The 18,162-nt window shown below is 37.0% G+C and overlaps 1 protein-coding gene and 2 non-coding genes across 16 annotated transcripts; all 3 read left to right on the forward strand.

Annotated features, from left to right (window-relative positions):
* Positions 1-121: 121 nt before the first annotated feature.
* Positions 122-18,066, forward strand: LOC146479574 (uncharacterized). Of its 14 annotated transcripts, none has more exons than XM_085110415.1 (11): positions 122-164; positions 1,518-1,633; positions 1,992-2,028; positions 6,107-6,141; positions 8,787-8,844; positions 8,937-9,020; positions 9,127-9,158; positions 13,416-13,530; positions 14,920-14,970; positions 16,002-16,071; positions 17,078-18,066. In XM_085110415.1, the coding sequence occupies exons 5-9, from the start codon at positions 8,818-8,820 to the stop codon at positions 14,968-14,970; spliced, it is 309 nt and encodes a 102-aa protein (XP_084966541.1). In that variant the 5' UTR covers positions 122-164; positions 1,518-1,633; positions 1,992-2,028; positions 6,107-6,141; positions 8,787-8,817; the 3' UTR covers positions 16,002-16,071; positions 17,078-18,066. The 14 variants fall into 14 exon arrangements, with proteins under 14 accessions (XP_084966541.1, XP_084966537.1, XP_084966538.1 ...); XM_085110411.1 differs by having other exon boundaries at positions 134-298; XM_085110412.1 differs by having other exon boundaries at positions 134-298; positions 1,518-1,619; positions 1,989-2,028.
* On the forward strand, positions 14,753-14,826 carry LOC146479575 (small nucleolar RNA SNORD36). The gene has a single exon (XR_014864932.1). It is a non-coding gene; the product is annotated as a small nucleolar RNA SNORD36 (small nucleolar RNA).
* Positions 15,755-15,829, forward strand: LOC146479576 (small nucleolar RNA SNORD36). The gene has a single exon (XR_014864931.1). It is a non-coding gene; the product is annotated as a small nucleolar RNA SNORD36 (small nucleolar RNA).
* Positions 18,067-18,162: the final 96 nt, after the last annotated feature.

Here is an 18,162-nt window from a genome sequence, read left to right on the forward strand (position 1 = left end):
ATGATCCGTATTGTACTGTAGGAAGGTCCCAGTACCCTCGACGCCTCCCGACGCTGCGCTATTTGCGAGAGGGCCCCAGATCTCAACGGCCTAAATAATCTTGCAAAGAATTCTGGGTCAGGTAAACCCTTGGTCTCAAAGAGCACGTGGAACAGGTCGTGGAGGTTGGTGCAGTTTTTGTGGTAATTTCTTGAATTATTGTGCGTTTTTCTACTCTGTTATTGTAGTTTGAAGGTTTCCTAACCGATGGGGATGAATTCTCAACCTATTTATGGTAAATGAGGTGCGCTACAAAGATGTATGTGATATAAGTGTTGTGATGGCCGACAGTATAATTTTTAATTGCCACAGATAAGTGGAAAGCTGGACGAAACTTTGAACCTAATATTTATGGTATCTGTCGATCTGTCTGTACAACAATATCTGTTTTGTCAGTGTCTTTATGATGAGAACTGAAATGAAGAAATTGGCTTTTATCATTCCTGCATACAAACAACATGCATGCATGAGGCGGTCTCACGCCTGCTGATGGAAAGTATCGATCTCGATCTCACGCATACAGGGCCATCCATACGAGTGTATATAGTGTGTGTTCTATGGCAGACTGCGGGTTTATAGAGGTCCATTATGGTCACAAAATTAATAAACCAAACAGAGCAATTGTTGTCGAATTTACCCTAAAAGGGCCAATTTTAGGGAGTATACACTTCTTTTAAACACTGGAATGATGAGGAAATAAAACTTTCGTTCTTCTGACATCAGAAATGAATGAAATTTGTTTTAAAATCTGACCAGTGAAGTAAAGGGTTGCATTTTCTGAGGGCGTAACATGTCGATCGAAATCAATCGTAGAAAACGTAGTTGATAAGTTGATAGTACTCATTATTTATCGATAATTGTTGATCAACAAGTTTAATTTGTCAATAAAAGTCGATAATCACAAGATTTTAAACTGACATTCGATTGTTATCAACAGAAATTGGGCCAATTTTCAATCGGCTGCAAAATTAACCAAGCCAATAATCAGATAGCTTGAAAGTAAAACTGAGCAACCAAGTGGTTTGTTATTAGAGTTGTTGTTATTCAAGGTAGAACATTATTTCGTTCAGCTTTTTTTGCTAAACCCCTGCTCATTTTTGTTTGAGCTTCTACTGTAATACAGTGTGCTGAATTCCGGTTTAATGAAGTCTTGCTATGGCTGATCGGCTCTCGCTTTGTTAGTCTGCGTTCGACTGCAGTCTTATCTCCTGCTTTACCGGCATCTTTTTCATATTTAGATACTTGTCTGATCAAGTCTAATTTTAACATTGAAAATCGATAATCACAAGAAATCTTGCGATCAATTTTATTGATTTCCAATATTTGTCCATTGGTAAGTATTGAATTTGATCGACAACAATCGATGTTTATCGACTTTCGAAATTATCGACACGTTACGCCCTAATTTTCTAATACGCATGTGTGTATTCCAAACAATGTTACGTGTACTTCACAACTGCAAACTCATCTTTTGTCAGGGCTTGATCACAAGATGGCAGCTGAAATATGCATAAAGTGTTTGATTGAAAATAATGCAGCATCTACCATGGCATCTCAAGGGAAGAGAATGAATTTAACAACAGACTAGAAAAAGGTTCACTTTAAACATCAAACAATCATTATGCTCTTTCAATATACATGTATAACTATTTTTTATTTTAAAGAATAGATGGTTTGTGTTTATTTATTTATTTATTTATTGTATATTGTGTAAAGTAAATTAAGTGATGTAGCTGCTGTGATGATGACAAAAGAAGGCTTAATGTATGAGTTGAGTATTACCCCACTTAACAGTGAAAACCAAAGGGTACTGAACAGCGGCTACAACCTGAGAAAACACACAGCAATATTTACCATCGTTCTTTATCAAACCAGATAATGTTTTACAGCATCTAATGTTATAATACTATTGCAACTATTAATAAACAATAGAAAAATAATTCCTTTTTCAGATGGAGAACAAGAAGCCATTTTAGTCTCTCTTCAGTGGTAAGCCCCCTGTTTTATACCATTGTTTGTTTAGTTTGCCTGCTACAATAATAATTTTATTACAAGGTTAATCTTATGATAGAGAATCGCCCACCCAACTAGATTATTTTTATTTCCCACACGAGTTCTAAAATCGCGGACTTCCTGGAAGCAGTTTGTTCTTATTACCTGAATAACTACCAAGTATGTATGCATGTGCTATGCACCAACCAAATTTGCTTGCAGTTTTAGTAACTTAATCAGAAAAACAATAATAAAAATTAGTATTAGTTATTGTCTAGCCAGCTTGATTTTATAGGCAAGTATTTTATTGAGTTGTTAGGTATTTTGTCACTGTACTTAATGTATGAATTGAGTATTACCCCACTCAATGGTGAATACTAAAAGTTTCTGAACAGTGGATGAGACTAATCTATAAATTATCATGTAGTGAACAATCAATACTATAATAAAAATGATCAGTTTATGTACTGTCCATTTTATTAAATTCCATTTCAGATATAGAAAAGTAGACAGAAACACTCAATTTAGTGGTAAGTTGCATGGTAACTGTTATTTTTTTGTTGCGGGATCAAAATAGTTTCCTCCTTTCATTAATACCAGCAGTCTATTGAGTACATCATTCATGAAATAAATAGGCAAGACCAAGTTTTCCATACTGCTTTAGATCTTATTAAATGCAGGGAAAGGCTTGATTTCTGAGTTGCTCTTTGGGTAATGATGTGTATCTTGTGAGAGTCGCAAGGTATTCCATTTATGCTTTTGTATATTTTATACCTGCCATTTGGATCAAAAATAGTTTCCCATAGCTGAGGACTAAGCTGCAGTATTTACCATACACATTTGAGATAAAATTGTGCCAGCAATGTGATCAGTTTCCCACAAATTTCTTTCCATTATAGTTGACTCCAGGGGAGCTGATGTTTCATCGGCTCATAGTATCGTAAAGCAAGATAATATCCTGGGGAGGCATAGTTGACTTTTTGGAGAATATGTCAACTTTGAATTAATTTATAGGGTATGTGGATTTGATGGAATTTTATGATATTTGACGCTCACATTCGTTTCACGTTCTGTTCTTGCCTCCCATAGAACGGATTTTTTTGTCCTCTATTGAATCCACTTTCTTTGCATTATTTATAGATCTTAGGGGGGCCTAGACAACAGAGATTTTTTGTCTACGCAGAGCGATTTCAAATTTCAGTTTTTGTTGCCGACGTGGGCCAGACGCCTAAACTTTTAGTCGCCGATTTTCGCATTTTCAGAAGGAAAACACACCTTTTTGAAATTGTAAATCGAAAGATGAACTGCTAAGGAATACTCAACAGTTTTAACAGCAGAAATCCGAGAAATAACGGTAAAGAAATTGTGCTTCAAGGACAAATTGTCGTTTTATCCAGGCAACGAGCTAGCAGACATCTCAAATTGTTATACAGGCCACAGAGTCTTTCTATGAAACTTCTCGGAATTCAACAGCCAAAAAATTACAGGTTTGATTGTGAATTTGTACTGAAATACTACTCTAATATTGACCGATTCTTCGTATTCCTAACAGTGTTCTTCATATTCCTAACAGTGTTTTGGAAAAACATGCTCTGCACGAGTTGATAAATTGGCTTCGAAATAAACTTGTCTACAGTTTCTTCAAGTCGCTTGCAAGTCCCTCGTCTCGCATTTAGCATTATATGCGTTTCTATCTTAGGCGTTTTCTGAATAAATTTTTCATTTTGGAAAGCTTTTTGCTTTTTTTCTTTCTATTTTCATTGATAAAATGTGATAACTGTGTAATCTTGGGTAAACACATGCCCTCGAGATGGATCAAATTTTGGCATGTGACGCAAGGATCAAATTTCATTGAACTTTTTTAAATTTATATTTTCGAGTTTTTTTTTTGGAAAATTTTTAATTGGCAACTAGTGTATTTTATTCCATAATTAGCAATTATAACTATTTTAGATCAAAGGGGTGTTGGTTTTTTTAAGTTGTGTATTATTTGCTGTACATAGTGTTAAATATTATGACTTGCCAAATTTGATGAATGCTTGAAAAACCTCCGGGAACAAGATAATCCTGCAGAATGATGTAGTTGCAGTGTGCTTCTGTTTTTAATAAACTTGTGACACTGGGTGATGAGACACTGCAGAGGTTTTGACTGCATGTCACTCGTGTGACAGTGCAGAGTGATTCTCTGTATTTAAGTCGCTGACAGTGTCTCTGTGATAGAATCTGCAATCAAGGTTTTCAGGAAAACCTGGTTCACCAGCGAAGGAAGCGGAATTGGAGTTGGAATCAGAAAAATCATCCGACTTAGTGTGAATCGATACGACGGAAGCAGAAACAGAAGGTTCGCTTTCGTTCAACATGGCAGAAGGTCGCCATTTTTCCCATTCTAAATCTCACGTAAAGGGATTGGGAATGAGCTTGATTCTTTGGCTTGTGCTTCCGATTCTGATCAAACAGTTAACACTTGATCGCGAGCGACGGAATCAGAAGTGAAAGGAAACATTGTGATCCTTGCAATTCTGATTCTGTCAAGCTTATGATTGCAATTCCATCTCCATTTTGTCATTCTTCATGGAACAGAAGGTTCCTTTGTTATGCTTCCAATTTGGACTCCTCTTCAATTCTATCACCAGTGTGAACCAGCACTAAGAGCACAGACCTTGCAAAATTCACCATCCACATCACTACTGCACCTCGAAACAAGCGAACTCTTAGAGCTGAAAACGTAACCACGTAAAGGTCACAGCCTACATCTCTCATAAAGCGGGGGGTACCTGCATTGAAACGAACATGAAAGAGTGCACCATTTTGCCGGCATCTTTTTCATATTTGGAGACTTGTCTGATCAAATCTAATTTTAACACTGAAAATCGATCAAAATTGATAATCACAAGAAATCTTGCGATCAATTTTATCGATTTCGGATATTTGTCGATTGATAGGTATTGAATTTGATCGACAACAATCGATGTTTATCGACTTTCGAAATTATCGACACGTTACGCCCTAATTTTCTAATACGCATGTGTGTATTCCAAACAATGTTACGTGTACTTCACAACTGCAAACTCATCTTTTGTCAGGGCTTGATCACAAGATGGCAGCTGAAATATGCATAAAGTGTTTGATTGAAAATAATGCAGCATCTACCATGGCATCTCAAGGGAAGAGAATGAATTTAACAACAGGCGAGAAAAAGGTTCACTTTAAACATCAAACAATCATTATGCTCTTTCAATATACATGTATGACTATTTTAATTTTTTATTTTAAAGAGTAGATGCATGGTTTGTGTAAAGTAAATTAAGTGATGTAGCTGCTGTGATGATGACAAAAGAAGGCTTAATGTATGAGTTGAGTATTACCCCACTTAACAGTGAATACCAAAAGGTACTGAGCAGTGACAACATCCTGAGAAAACACACAGCAAGATTTACCATCGTTCTTTATCAAACCAGATAATGTTTTACAGCATCTAATGCTATAATACTATTGCAACTATTAATAAACAATAGAAAAATAATTTCTTTTTCAGATGGAGAACAAGAAGCCATATTACTTGCTCTTCAGTGGTGAGCCCCCTGTTTTATACCATTGTTTGTTTAGTTTGCCTGCTACAATAATAATTTTATTACAAGGTTAATCTTATGATAGAGAATCGCCCACCCAACTAGATTTTTTTATTTTCCACACGAGTTCTAAAATGGCGGACTTCCTGGAAGCGGTTTTCCTTATTACCTGAATAACTACCAAGTGTACATGCATGTGCTATGCACCAACAAAATTTGCTTGCAGTTTTAGTAGGAGGCCAAGATTGTGATAATAATTAATTAGTTATTGTGTAGCCAGCTTGACTATAGGCAAGTATTTTATTGAGTTGTTAGGTATTTTTTCACTGTACTGATGATAAAAGAAGGCTTAATGTATGAATTGAGTATTACCCCACTCAATGATGAATACTGAAAGTTTCTGAACAGTGGATGTGACTAATCTATAAATTATCATGTCAATACTATAATAAAAAAAATGATCAGTTTAAGTACTTACTGTCCATTTTATTAAATTCCATTTTCAGATGCAGAGGAGTAGGCCGAAACATTCAATTCAGTGGTAAGCCGCATGGTAAAATATAAGAGGCCATTTCCGAGTTGCTGTGAACCTCATTATGAAAGCGAGGCTAAGTGAAAAGTTTTTGTTATGAAAATTAGTTTCCATTCATATGCAAACAAAACTAATTTTCATATGAAAAGTTTTTGCACTTAGCCTCGCTTTCATAATGAGGTTCACGGCAACTCAGAAATGGCTTATGTGAGTTTTTTGTTGTGGGAGCTCAATAGCTTCCTCCTTTTATTTATGCCAGCAGTCTGTTTAGTGCATCTTTAAATAAATAGGCAAGACCAAGTTTTCCATACTCCATTGGATCTTATTAAATGCAGGGAAAGGCTTGATGAGTTGCTCTTTAGGGAATGACATGTATCTTGTGAGAATGGCAAGGTATTCCATTTATGCTTGTGTATATTTTATACCTGCCGTGTGGATCAAAAATACTTTCCCATAGCTGAGGACTAAGCTGCGGTATTTACCATTCACATTTGAGATAAAATTGTGCCAGCAATGTGATCAGTTTCCCACAAATTTCTTTCCATTATAGTTGACTCCAGGGGAGCTCATGTTTCATCAGCTCATAGTATCGTAAGGCAAGATAATATCCTGGGGAGGCATGGTTGACTTTTTTGAGAATATGTCGACTTTGAATTAATTTATAGGGTATGTGGATTTGATGGAGTTTTATGATATTTGACGCTCACATTTGGTTCACGTTTGGTTCCTGCCTCCCATAGAACGGAATTTTTTGTCCTCTATTGTTCTCATTGTCTTCAGAAAGGACTGATCAATCAGAATCCACTTTCTTCGCATATATTTATAGATCTTAGGGGGGCCTAGGCAAAAGAGTTTTTTCGTCTACGCAGAGCGATCTCAAATTTCAGTTTTTGTTGCCGACGTGGGCCAGACGCCTAAATTTTTAGTTGCCGATTTTCGCATTTTCAGAAGGAGAACACTCACCTTTTTGAAATGGTAAATCGAAAGATGAACTGCTAAGGAATAATCAACAGTTTTAACAGCAGAAATCCGAGAAACAACACTGAAGAAATTGTGCTTCAAGGACAAATTGTCGTTTTATCCAGGCGACAAGGAAGCAGACATCTCAAATTGTTATACAGGCCACAGACTTTCTGTGAAACTTCTCGGAATTCAACAGCCAAAAAACTACAGGTTTGATTGTGAATTTGTACTGAAATACTACTCTAATATTGACCGATTCTTCGTATTCCTAACAGTGTTCTTCATATTCCTCACAGTGTTTTGGAAAAACATGCTCTGCACGAGTTGATAAATTGGCTTCGAAATAAACTTGTCTACAGTTTCTTCAAGTCGCTTGCACGTCCCTCGTCTTGCATTTAGAATTATATGCGTTTCTATCTTAGGCGTTTTCTGAATAAATTTTTCATTTTGGAAAGCTTTTTGCTTTTTTTCTTTCTATTTTCATGGATAAAATGTGATAACTGTGTAATCTTGGGTAAACACATGCCCTCGAGATGGATCAAATTTTGGCATGTGACGCAAGGATCAAATTTCATTGAACTTTTTTAAATTTATATTTTCAAGTTTTTTTTTTTGGAAAATTTTTAATTGGCAACTAGTGTATTTTATTCCATAATTTTAGTAATTATAACTATTTTAGATCAAAGGGGTGTTGGTTTTTTTGCCCTGTAGGTTGTGTACATAGTGTTAAAAATTACGACGTGGCAAATTTGATGAATGCAATGTGCTTCTGTTTTTAATAAACTTGTGACACTGGGTGATGAGACACTGCAGAGGTGTTGACTGCATGTCACTCGTGTGACAGTGCAGAGTGATTCTCTGTATTTAAGTCGCTGACAGTGTCTCTGTGATAGAATCTGCAATCAAGGTTTTCAGGAAAACCTGGTTCACTAGCGAAGGAAGCGGAATTGGAGTTGGAATCAGAAAAGTCATCCGACTTAGTGTGAATCGATACGACAGAAGCAGAAACAGAAGGTTCGCTTTTGTTCAACATGGCAGAAAGTCGCCATTTTTTCCGTTCTAAATCTCACGGTAAGGGATTGGGAATGAGCTTGATTCTTTGGCTTGTGCTTCCAATTCTGATGAAACAGTTAACACTTGATCATGAGCGACGGAATCAGAAGTGAAAGGAAACATTGTGATCCTTGCAATTCTGATTCTGTCAAGCTTACGATTGCAATTCCATCTCCATTTTGTCATTCTTAGTGGAACAGAAGGTTCCTTTGTTATGCTTCCAATTTGGACTCCTCTTCAATTCTATCACCAGTGTGAACCAGCACTAAGAGCACAGACCTTGCAAAATTCACCATCCACATCACTACTGCACCTCGAAACAAGCAAACTCTTATAGCTGAAAACGTAACCATGTAAAGGTCACTGTCTACATCTCTCATAAAGCTTGGGGTACCTCCATTGAAACGAACATGAAAGAGTGCACCTTTTTGCCAACTTTGTTCAATTTAAGGTGCCGAACACTCTACATAATCTATGATAACTGCTAGTATGTAGCTTAAATGTAAGATTTTTGCGGCCTATGTCCCAACGTGACCAACAAAACTATGAAAACAACGCGTTGAGGTCCATTAGGAAATCACGCCTATTAGAACATTGACAGCATAGGATAACTCATGCGTGTTACGGTTGTTTCACAGATATCACAACACATCGCTCGTATGTCAAGCAATGGCTTCGCCTTCAACACTGTTCACGGTAATTTTTATTTAGCAAGACTTCTTGACAAGCCGTAATCCTTTAACAACCTATAAAATTAATGCAAGTTTATTTCTGTTGCTATTGATCAGCTCGAGGTACATGATGATCAAGTCAGAGATTTTTTGGAGGAGCTGATAAGCTTCCTACAAAATATGCTTATGGTCCTTGACCAGGTGAGTAGAGTTAGCTATTAAGCTTGTTTAGTTTTTTTAATTTATGTACGCCCACAACACTGCGCAATCGATAAATAACTCAATCGTTGTCATTTTCATATTTCAGACTCGTCAAGACATGGATTACATACAGAGGTGGTAAGTAACCCGCCGGCACTGAATTTTTAATAGCATGCTGAAGAAGCTTTTTTTTTTTTTTCAGGCAAGCGGAGGCAAGCATGAAGTGCGCGCTTGCCAACGCTCGCCTGAAAAACGCAATAAATAAATATATAAATAAAGTTTGTTCTGCAGGCTGAGCACTGGGTGAGTTGTGTTTAATTTACATTATAATTAATGATCGTTGAATAGAACTCAAAGCCACCTGAAAAAGGACAGTCAAGCACTGCAAATTTTGTAGGTTGAAACTCCTGTAATTGATTTTAAAGACCACTCTTACTTGTTACAAAGGTGGTCCATTACAACTACTGTCCTTGCGCACACTAAACCTGGAAATGATGGTTCCGCGGAAAGAGTACGATTGAGTTCGGTAATCGAACAAAATCGAACTCACAAACAAAAGAAAAAAAGTGAAAATGGTGTTGAAAATCAATAACAAGTTCTTGGAGGCTCGAGTTACCTCAGTTTACCGACTTTACCCGGTTACGACGATTGTCGCTTCGACGTAAAGGTCATATAATGAGGCCCTAAGAATACTCGGTGCCGATTCTGTCAATTTAATCACCAATATGCAACCATGTGACACTGGGATTTTGACAGACTTATGGAAAAAAAGGCGAGGGTACAAAAGTAATTGAAGTAGCACTCCCGAAATTCACTTCAGCTAACAATCCTAACATTAAATTTTGCGAGTGGTTTGGTCAACTTTTCATTGTTTATATTTTTCCCACCTACGTGCGTGACTTTCTCTTGAATGACAAGATTTTGCATTCACTCAGGCATTTAAAAAGCAAGCGATCTTATAAAACGTGTTTCTTACTTTATATTCCAAGAACTTAGTTTTTAATCATTCTCTTTAGAAGATTAGGTTATCGTCAGCTTTAAACCGCGCAAATTTATTTGGTAACTATACGCAGAAGGCAGTAATTTAATTTTCATCGCGGGAAGACTTTTCAAAGAAAAAACGATATTTTCTACCATTTTGCAAGAGAAATCGGCCTGTTCACTTGAAAGTACTAATCAAAAGGGAAGCTTAAGGCGTATAAAAAAGGAGGAAGGAAGAAAAAAAAGAGGCGCTCTTTAAATAAGAAGATGTATTGCTTGAGTTCCACTTCGGGTGTTCGATTAAACAAAACACGCAAACGTTCAGCAAAAAGCTACTTACATTGAATCGGTTTAAAAAGGATTGCTGGTGGGCAGTAAAATTAATTTTTACTGAAAAGTTCATTTTGTAACTTACGAAGAAAGCCGTGATCAAATGGGTTATTCCAGAAAAAAATCCACACCCCCCAACGGATGGCATGCTTTTTTGACCCTCCCCCCCTTCTACCCGGATTTCCAGGGCCGCTAGACCCCCCCCCCCCCCCCCCCCGTCTGGATTTCCAGAAATTTCTTGAGGTGGTAATTTTGAATAAAGTCAATGCAGAAGACTCGTAAATGCATTTAGATAATTGTTTTTATTATTTAACCCTCGATTTCCGCGAAAGCTAAGCTATATTTTATGTCAAAAACGCCATATTAAAATTTCAAATGTGGGCGATAGCGCACTATATCGTACTCGGCGTATTTAAATTGTCGTTCAAATGAGTTATTTTGGTTCACAAAAACAAAGGATTTAAAGCATCATGTTTTAAAACTTAGCCATTTCTTCAGAGTGGAATGCGTATTGAGTGCATCCTTGCACGGAACTTAAGTTAACATCATTAATTTTGTGTTGAATCGTGTTACATTGGCATTTTACAAGCCGGAGTAAACTTCTTTTCTCTTGTTGTTTTTCAGACCACGAAAAACACACAGGTTCAGGGCCAAGTGATATTTGTGTCAAAAACTACAATAAAAGGCTTCAGACTACTTGAGAAAACAGAACAATGAGTGCAGAATTTTGTCTAGACCTTCCGTAAAATTATGCAGCTTATAAACCCACGGCAATTCAAGTCATCAGACAGATGTAAATAAATCATCATTTTTCTTTTGGCCCAAAACTCAAATTGTTTACCTCAAAGGGTCAATAGGTCAACTGACACTCTTAATCTTCTTTTTCAAAGTAAGACGGCCAAAATGGTCGACGCAAGAAAACATATTCAAGCTGAAATGCAAGTAAAGCTTCCTTCATGTGTTATTCCGGCCATCTTGATAAACCGTCGTTAAGAGTTATAAACTCTAACTTGAGCTAAACCTCTTCCTGGCTATCGATTTGCAAAGCGCGAAGAGAACTCGCGGTAACCAAATTATGTCGATTTAGTTCAAAACAAAACAAATTCACAAAATTATTTGTAAAACTAAAATCTAAATCGGATAAGAAAGCTTGACTGGTAATCGAGCGGCTGGTAATTGAGCCTACGCACGAGTGGCCTGGGTACAACATCAAAAAGTTCCAGGCGTTAATTGCGTACGCTGAACACTTCGAGTATCCACTTGGCAAAGTAATTCGTTTTTCTTCTCGGTTTTCCTTCTCGAGTATGAGGTTAAAAATGGATCCTGTGGAAGGAAACTTAAAAAAAATGCGGTAAGCATTGAACAGTTCGAAGGATAATACAATTTGAAAAGAAGATAAGTGGTCCGAATATCTCAAAGTCATCGAAACATTGATCGCTCAAAATTAACCCCCGAAGACATGGATTTTAGGTTTCGCCCCCCCCCCCCCCCCCTCGCGTCTGGATTTCCAAACCCCTTGAACCCCTCCTCCCGTGAGATTTTCCGGAATGCCATCCGTCTAGGGGGAGTGGATTTTTTTTGGAACAACCCAATGTAAACATTGGCGTTCTGTGTTTTAAATCTCGACGGATTCGATACAGTGTTTCGATGTCTTTGTCATGCACCCATGTAACTTCTATCTGGTGTAGCATTTAGGCTTGGCATACGACAATGTAGGAGGTAAGCCGTGAACTAAAATCAGCTCAATTTTAGGAATGATCGATCAGCATCTTATCACTCTACCATCGGAGAAGACCAGCTCGCTGTTCCGAAAAGAACAGATTTTGTTCCCGTTGTTTTGACTTTGTTCCCGTTATAGCTTTGCTTTGCAAAAGATTATTTATAAGCACAAAAGAAAATATTGTGTTGAATCATTTATTTATTTATTTATTTATTTATTTTGCCACACCACAAATACAATGTAAACAATAAAAAATAGAAAAAAATAGATGTAACAATGGCGAGGAGACCTGAAGGAAACTATGAAGCTTATCGTTGGCAAAACCGCTGTAAAACAGTGTAAATATTATGTAACTTTAACGCAGAAGGCATTCGCGTTGCTATTGACAAAGACATGTAAACAGCGGCTTTCTCTGGAGGGCTTAACTGATTTCGAACGGTTACGCTCCGTAAAGCTGACTGATGCTGTTGAATCGATTCTACTCAAATACCAGCCAAATAAGTTTTGCAGAGCGAAGGGTCATTTAGATCAAATTAAATGTGCGAAAAATGGTATATAAACAAAGGTTAAAGAGAAAAAAAAAACCTCATAAGTACATCGCGTCTGGGACAAGTAATTTACACGTGTGCCACAAAGGAAACGTTATTAAATAGTGTGAAATTTTTACTATAAATTCTTTAGTTCATGGTTTTTTTGACGCTGTGTGCCTCGTTCCTCTGGATGAATACGACTTCGAGGCGTGTATAAAATGGTTTGTTATGTTTTCTTGAGCAAAATTAATTGCTTCGTAGAAAAATTGTGGCTATTTTCAACGCTCAAGTGAGAGAACAAGAGCTAAACCTTGAGCCAAGAAGACGTGATGCAATTTGCAAAACACTGCTCACGGAACGAATAAACGCAGTTTTTGCATACATTATTTCTCTAATATTAAACACAAATCGTCAAAAAAAAAAACTGGACAATGTTGATTTTACGAAACAAAAAACTTAATTGGTTTCTTTTGTTTCCTCTTTGAATAAAAGAATGCAATGAACGCCGACGCATTTTTTGCTTAAGATTTTTCTTCAAAATGAAGCAGAAATTTGCGAAAAAAAAAATACAGGGCAATGTTTTTCTATTAAATGAAAGACCACATGCAAAAATTCAGCTCATTTGGGTGACATTTAAAAAACGGCCAAAATCGTCACTTACGATAGTTTTGCATAAAACCCTTCAATTGTCTGATTTACAATCTACTTTAACTTTGTTTGGTCAACCAGGTGGTGTTTATGTGGTAATAATTTATTGAATCACCACCAGTAGTAGTTCATCTAGTGACTCAATTGGATTCTCTATAATAAGTAATGTACAAGTTTTCATCCTAGGAATGCGAGGAAGTGGATAAATGTGGCAGTTGTTGCTTCAAAAAACACAGCTACAATGTGTGGTAGTGAATCACTTGACTGTGGAGTTCAAATCAACACAGCCCATCTACCCAAGGTGCTATGCGGTAGCAAGATTGCTAACAATAAATGGAGCCTGTTATAAAGATTGTTTGACCAGCAGGGATATTGATTTTCTCAGAAAGGTAATTTAAATTATTAAATTTAACTTATTTGTACTTAAGAAAAACACATTTGTGAAGGTACAGTGGTGCAGTGGTTACTGTTTTTAATGTCAGATTTGAAGGCCTGTGGTTTGACACCTAGCCTCTGCTGCCTTAGACAAGAAAACTTGTTTGACATTGCCTCCCTTCATCCAGACTCCAGTTGTTCAACGAGAAGGTAACTTTGTCCAGCAGGTAAAATGTATTAGCTGGAGTGCATTTTATCCACTCAATAGTGATTTATCCATTGGATAAAGTTATCTGCTCTTCCAATAACAGGGGCCAGGCATAGAAATGGATACTGTCTAGTGATATACTGCTGGGGGTAGCCCTGCGATGGACTAGCATTCCATCCTGGGAGGAGGGTGGGGCACAGTGGAACCAAGTGATCGGGTGATGTGGATAGGAAATTTTGCAAGATCTGTGCTCTTAGTGCTGGTTCATTGTGTGACTTAAACCAATTTGGAGAAATAAACTTGTTTGAGATGCAGGACAAAATCATATTGACAGCAGGACAATTTGTCTGGTGGAAACTTTGTCTATCCCAATTGAGCATTTTGGGTGTTCTTGGACTTTTGGTTGGAGAGGGGCGGGAGGGCTTCTGCTATGTTATATTGCCAGAGACCAGCACGACCCTCCCAACTTCTGATATAAAGTATAACATGCTTAACTCATCAGTCCCAATATCACCCTGCACACTGTTACTGTTCTCCATATAGTTGTCACAGTCCCGGGTCACAGTAGTAGTTGTAAACCTCTGTTGTAAATATTATTATAAAACATTACCAAGACTTAAGTTATTATTTTTGGTGATCATTTCCCTTTTCTATCACCCAGGCTACAGTTGGTCAAAAAATAGACAACTATCCAGTGGTTAAATCGCTATGGCAGCAGATAAAATGTATTCCAACCAATACATTTTATCCACTGGATAAAGTTATCCACTCATTGAACAACTGGGGCCAGTATGTTTTGATCATGCAGTGTTATTGTAAGGTGAAATTAGATGCTGGTTGCATTGGAGCTTACATGTAAAGGATATACCACTGGCATGGAGCACTTTACTGCCTGTGGATATTCTAAGCAAGTGTTTAATATGCTTCATCCTTTTCTGGCATGCAGTGATGGTATGAATTTCTTCACCTGATCTTTACTCATGAAGACATTTAACGCAAGTTAGTCTGAGCATGCCGTAGCAAAAAAATAAATCACTGTTACTGCAGGTGATTTACTTTTCATGGCTCCTGAAACCATAATTTTGTTTTGTTTTGCTATATTTTCAGATGAAAGAAAAAGAGGAAATGTTTTACAATCTTGTTACACTCTATCTTTAGGTTAGTGAAAGTAATTCTTTCTTTCTTGTCGTTCTAAGTCTTTCAGTTGTATTGTATAAATTAAGTACTGTAAGTGGACAATTTTGTTTTCATTGCCATAATCATGTAACTTTTTCTTGATGTAATCTAAGAGGTTCTGGAATGACCTTAACAATATTTTGGGCCATTCCCCCACGGGGTGGGGAGATGACAGGGAGGTGCAAATGGGGTCATAAATTAACACCCAAATAAATATCCTGGACCAAAATTAAACCCCAAACTGTAAATTAAAACACTCAGAAATGATTAACATCAGCTTAACATACCATGACAATTTTTTACTGCAAATCTTCCTATTCTTCAGAATACCCCCAAAAAATCCCTGGTAAAATAATACAGTGGAACCCCGTTAATACAACCACCTTTGGGCCGTGAAAATGTGGTTGTAATAACGAGATGGTCGGATTAACGAGGTTGCAAAACTAAGGAAATGACTGGACTTTCAATTCAATCAGGGCACAAAAAAGTGGTTGTAATAACGAGGTGGTCGTAAGGCGGGGTTCTACTGTACTACCTAACAAATACTAGCCAAATTTTCTACCTAAAAAAGTCCGAAATTGTGAATTTCAAACTCCCTAAAAATGTTGTGTGCAGTATATGTTACAAACAATATTACCACCAGTAGTTTTGGCTAAATTGGAAAATGACCATAAAAACCATGGTGTTGGAAATGGGAAGGCTGCACAATGCAGTTAGGACAAAAGTGTCATTTCAGTGTTTTATTGTCGCTGTGGAATACTTCCTGTTGCAATGATGATCAACCACTGTGTGCTGAATATGCTGTGTGGCTTCACAAACGAGCTTTTTAAATCTGAGCAACAGGTTTGGCATATATTTTATTAATAGGTTCCTGCTAAAGAACTGCGTTGTTTTTTGCACAGCACAGCTAAGTGTGTGTGGATGGTGTGTGGATGCATAATTAATCCCAATAAAAATGAGTTTCATTTTGGTATCATTTATATTTTTATTTCCATTCCTATTTCATTGTCTAGCGGGTGCCAAGTCATCTGAATAAACTACCATGAAGAAAAGGCCTTTTTTAAGTAGCAAGCTGCAAGATCTGTAAGTTTTTTTAAATAATTTTTCTTTTTTTTTGTAGTCATTCATTTTTCATGTGAAGTAATTTCAGTAATGTTCCCAATAACCCAGCTTCCAATAATTCAAGGAGTCAATGAGCACTCAAGGGCAGTACAACAGCAGCAGTGCTTGTAAGGGTTAAGATTAGCTGAAATTTTTAAGAATCTATTTAAGTTGCTATTGTTGACTTTCATTCACTCTCAAGAGTCTAAATTCTCATTGCCTCTAATGATCTTGCTTTGAAATCCTTCCAAGATTTGCTAAGAAAAGACTTCGCTTTTGTTTCACCCACTACTAACGAAGGCCAGAAAAGGCGTCTGCTCTCACTGGCTCAGAAAATAGACCAGATGCCAGACAAACCACTTTCCACCTGTAGAAGAACAAATTAAGGCTCAAAACGACTACAGGAATATGCAAGCTAATCTATTGATAAATTATCCTGGCTTCCTGTTCAAACCATTAATATTTTCTTGTCAATATGCTTAAAGTTAAGATAAACTTAAAGGATGTAAATAGATCTGAAAGCACTTTCTTTGGACCTCAAAACCTTGAAGGTCATGTCTTTAAATTTCTGTTGATGTCCATATGATGATGTGCTATGCAAAGCAGGGTGCAAAAACCCTGCCTGAGTCACATATGATGACAAAACAGGCACAGGGGCCATCTGATGGATTTGGCATCTCTACCTTCCAACACTGCAAAATAAACCCATGAATTTTTCAACTTTGTGGTGGTCATCTCAATCGCACCTCATATTGTTTGTTTTCCCCTAGTCTGCAAGTGTTTTAGAGGTTTTTTTTGTAAGAATCCTGTGAGCATGTCATCAGTCCGCTTTTGTTAAGTATGTACACTGTACCTCTTCATTTCTAACATCTATCTTTTCACATTGCTTACTCCTTGCAAATTATGTTTTCTTTAACAAAAAATAACTGGGAATTCCCTTGATGGTTTTAAAAGGTTTAATAAAAGCTTATTTATTTTGACCTTCTAGATGAATGTTTCAACTGTCAAGTTTATGAAAACAGATGTTCTCAACAACACAGAATACCAAACACAGAATCTGAAGTTACTGTAGTTATTTATGTAGCTTATACATGTATAAGAAAAAAGTGAAGGTGTATTTAAATATCTATGTACAATTTGGTTGTTTAAAGAGCAAAATAATAAGCCTTCTTTGTACACTAACATTAGATAAACAGCAAGAGCCTTGCCACTTTCCAATAAAATTATACCAAGCTTGCTTCCAAGACCTATCTTTATTGTTAATGATCATTATCTGGAGAAGTCTGTTGTGGTCTTCCTTTTACTCACAATTTTCTTTATTCAACCAAATTCTCAAAACAATCATGTGAAAGGCAATCTCAGTTTTTCTTCTGTAGAAAGAAATGCTATTTGCATGGTCAGTCAGTCCCCTTCCTTTTTGTCAACGAAAATAAGGCCCAGAAAGTTGAATTTTTATTTTTCAAAGTGTTGCAAACCAGCTGTCATTTGAAGCCCCCAACCCCCCCCCCCCCCCTCCACTTCTCCTGTCAATTTGTGATTTCCTGGGTTTTTAAAGTCACTTTGACATTCTTTTATCATACTTAAAAATGATTATTTTCTAAAATTATGGATTTATCATCAATGATCTGATAGTTTTTCATAAAACAGTGGTAACTGCTCGGATCTGTACCTGCTGGCTCCCTCTGTTTCCTACTTTTCCTCTTCTCCTGAAGCCGTAAGTACTATGCTTGAAATTCTGCCGGTATAATGTACCAGAGCCTACTAACCCTTGCTTCCTCTTCTTCTTACCCCCACCCAACATACTGATACAGGGAGCCAGTGTGTGAATTGGATGGCTGAGATAACCGACTAATCGTCTCATGTCAAATTTTAGGCTGATTTTTCGTTTTGCTCAAGTGTCTGAATTTTCACATGTAGCCTCGGTTGTGTTTGGTGCTGGCTACCTGCAAGACCAGGGCCAAAATATTGAGTCAGTGAAAGAAGAGGGAAAAAAGCGGAAAAAAAGATACTATGCAGCAAGAAAATGCCACATACAAAAATTTAGGCACTTTTGAGGGAGATGAAAAATCAACC

Source organism: Pavona decussata, unplaced genomic scaffold (assembly GCF_977016875.1).
Source record: "Pavona decussata unplaced genomic scaffold, jaPavDecu1.1 SCAFFOLD_58, whole genome shotgun sequence".
Lineage (NCBI taxonomy): Eukaryota > Metazoa > Cnidaria > Anthozoa > Scleractinia > Agariciidae > Pavona > Pavona decussata.

Excerpts from the sequence above, each read along its gene's own strand:
- LOC146479574 (XM_085110415.1), top strand. The coding sequence starts at position 8,818 with ATGGCTTCGCCTTCAACACTGTTCACG. Across the intron at positions 8,845-8,936 it reads CGCCTTCAACACTGTTCACG|CTCGAGGTACATGATGATCA; the intron begins GTAATTTTTATT and ends GCTATTGATCAG. Across the intron at positions 9,021-9,126 it reads TGCTTATGGTCCTTGACCAG|ACTCGTCAAGACATGGATTA; the intron begins GTGAGTAGAGTT and ends TTCATATTTCAG.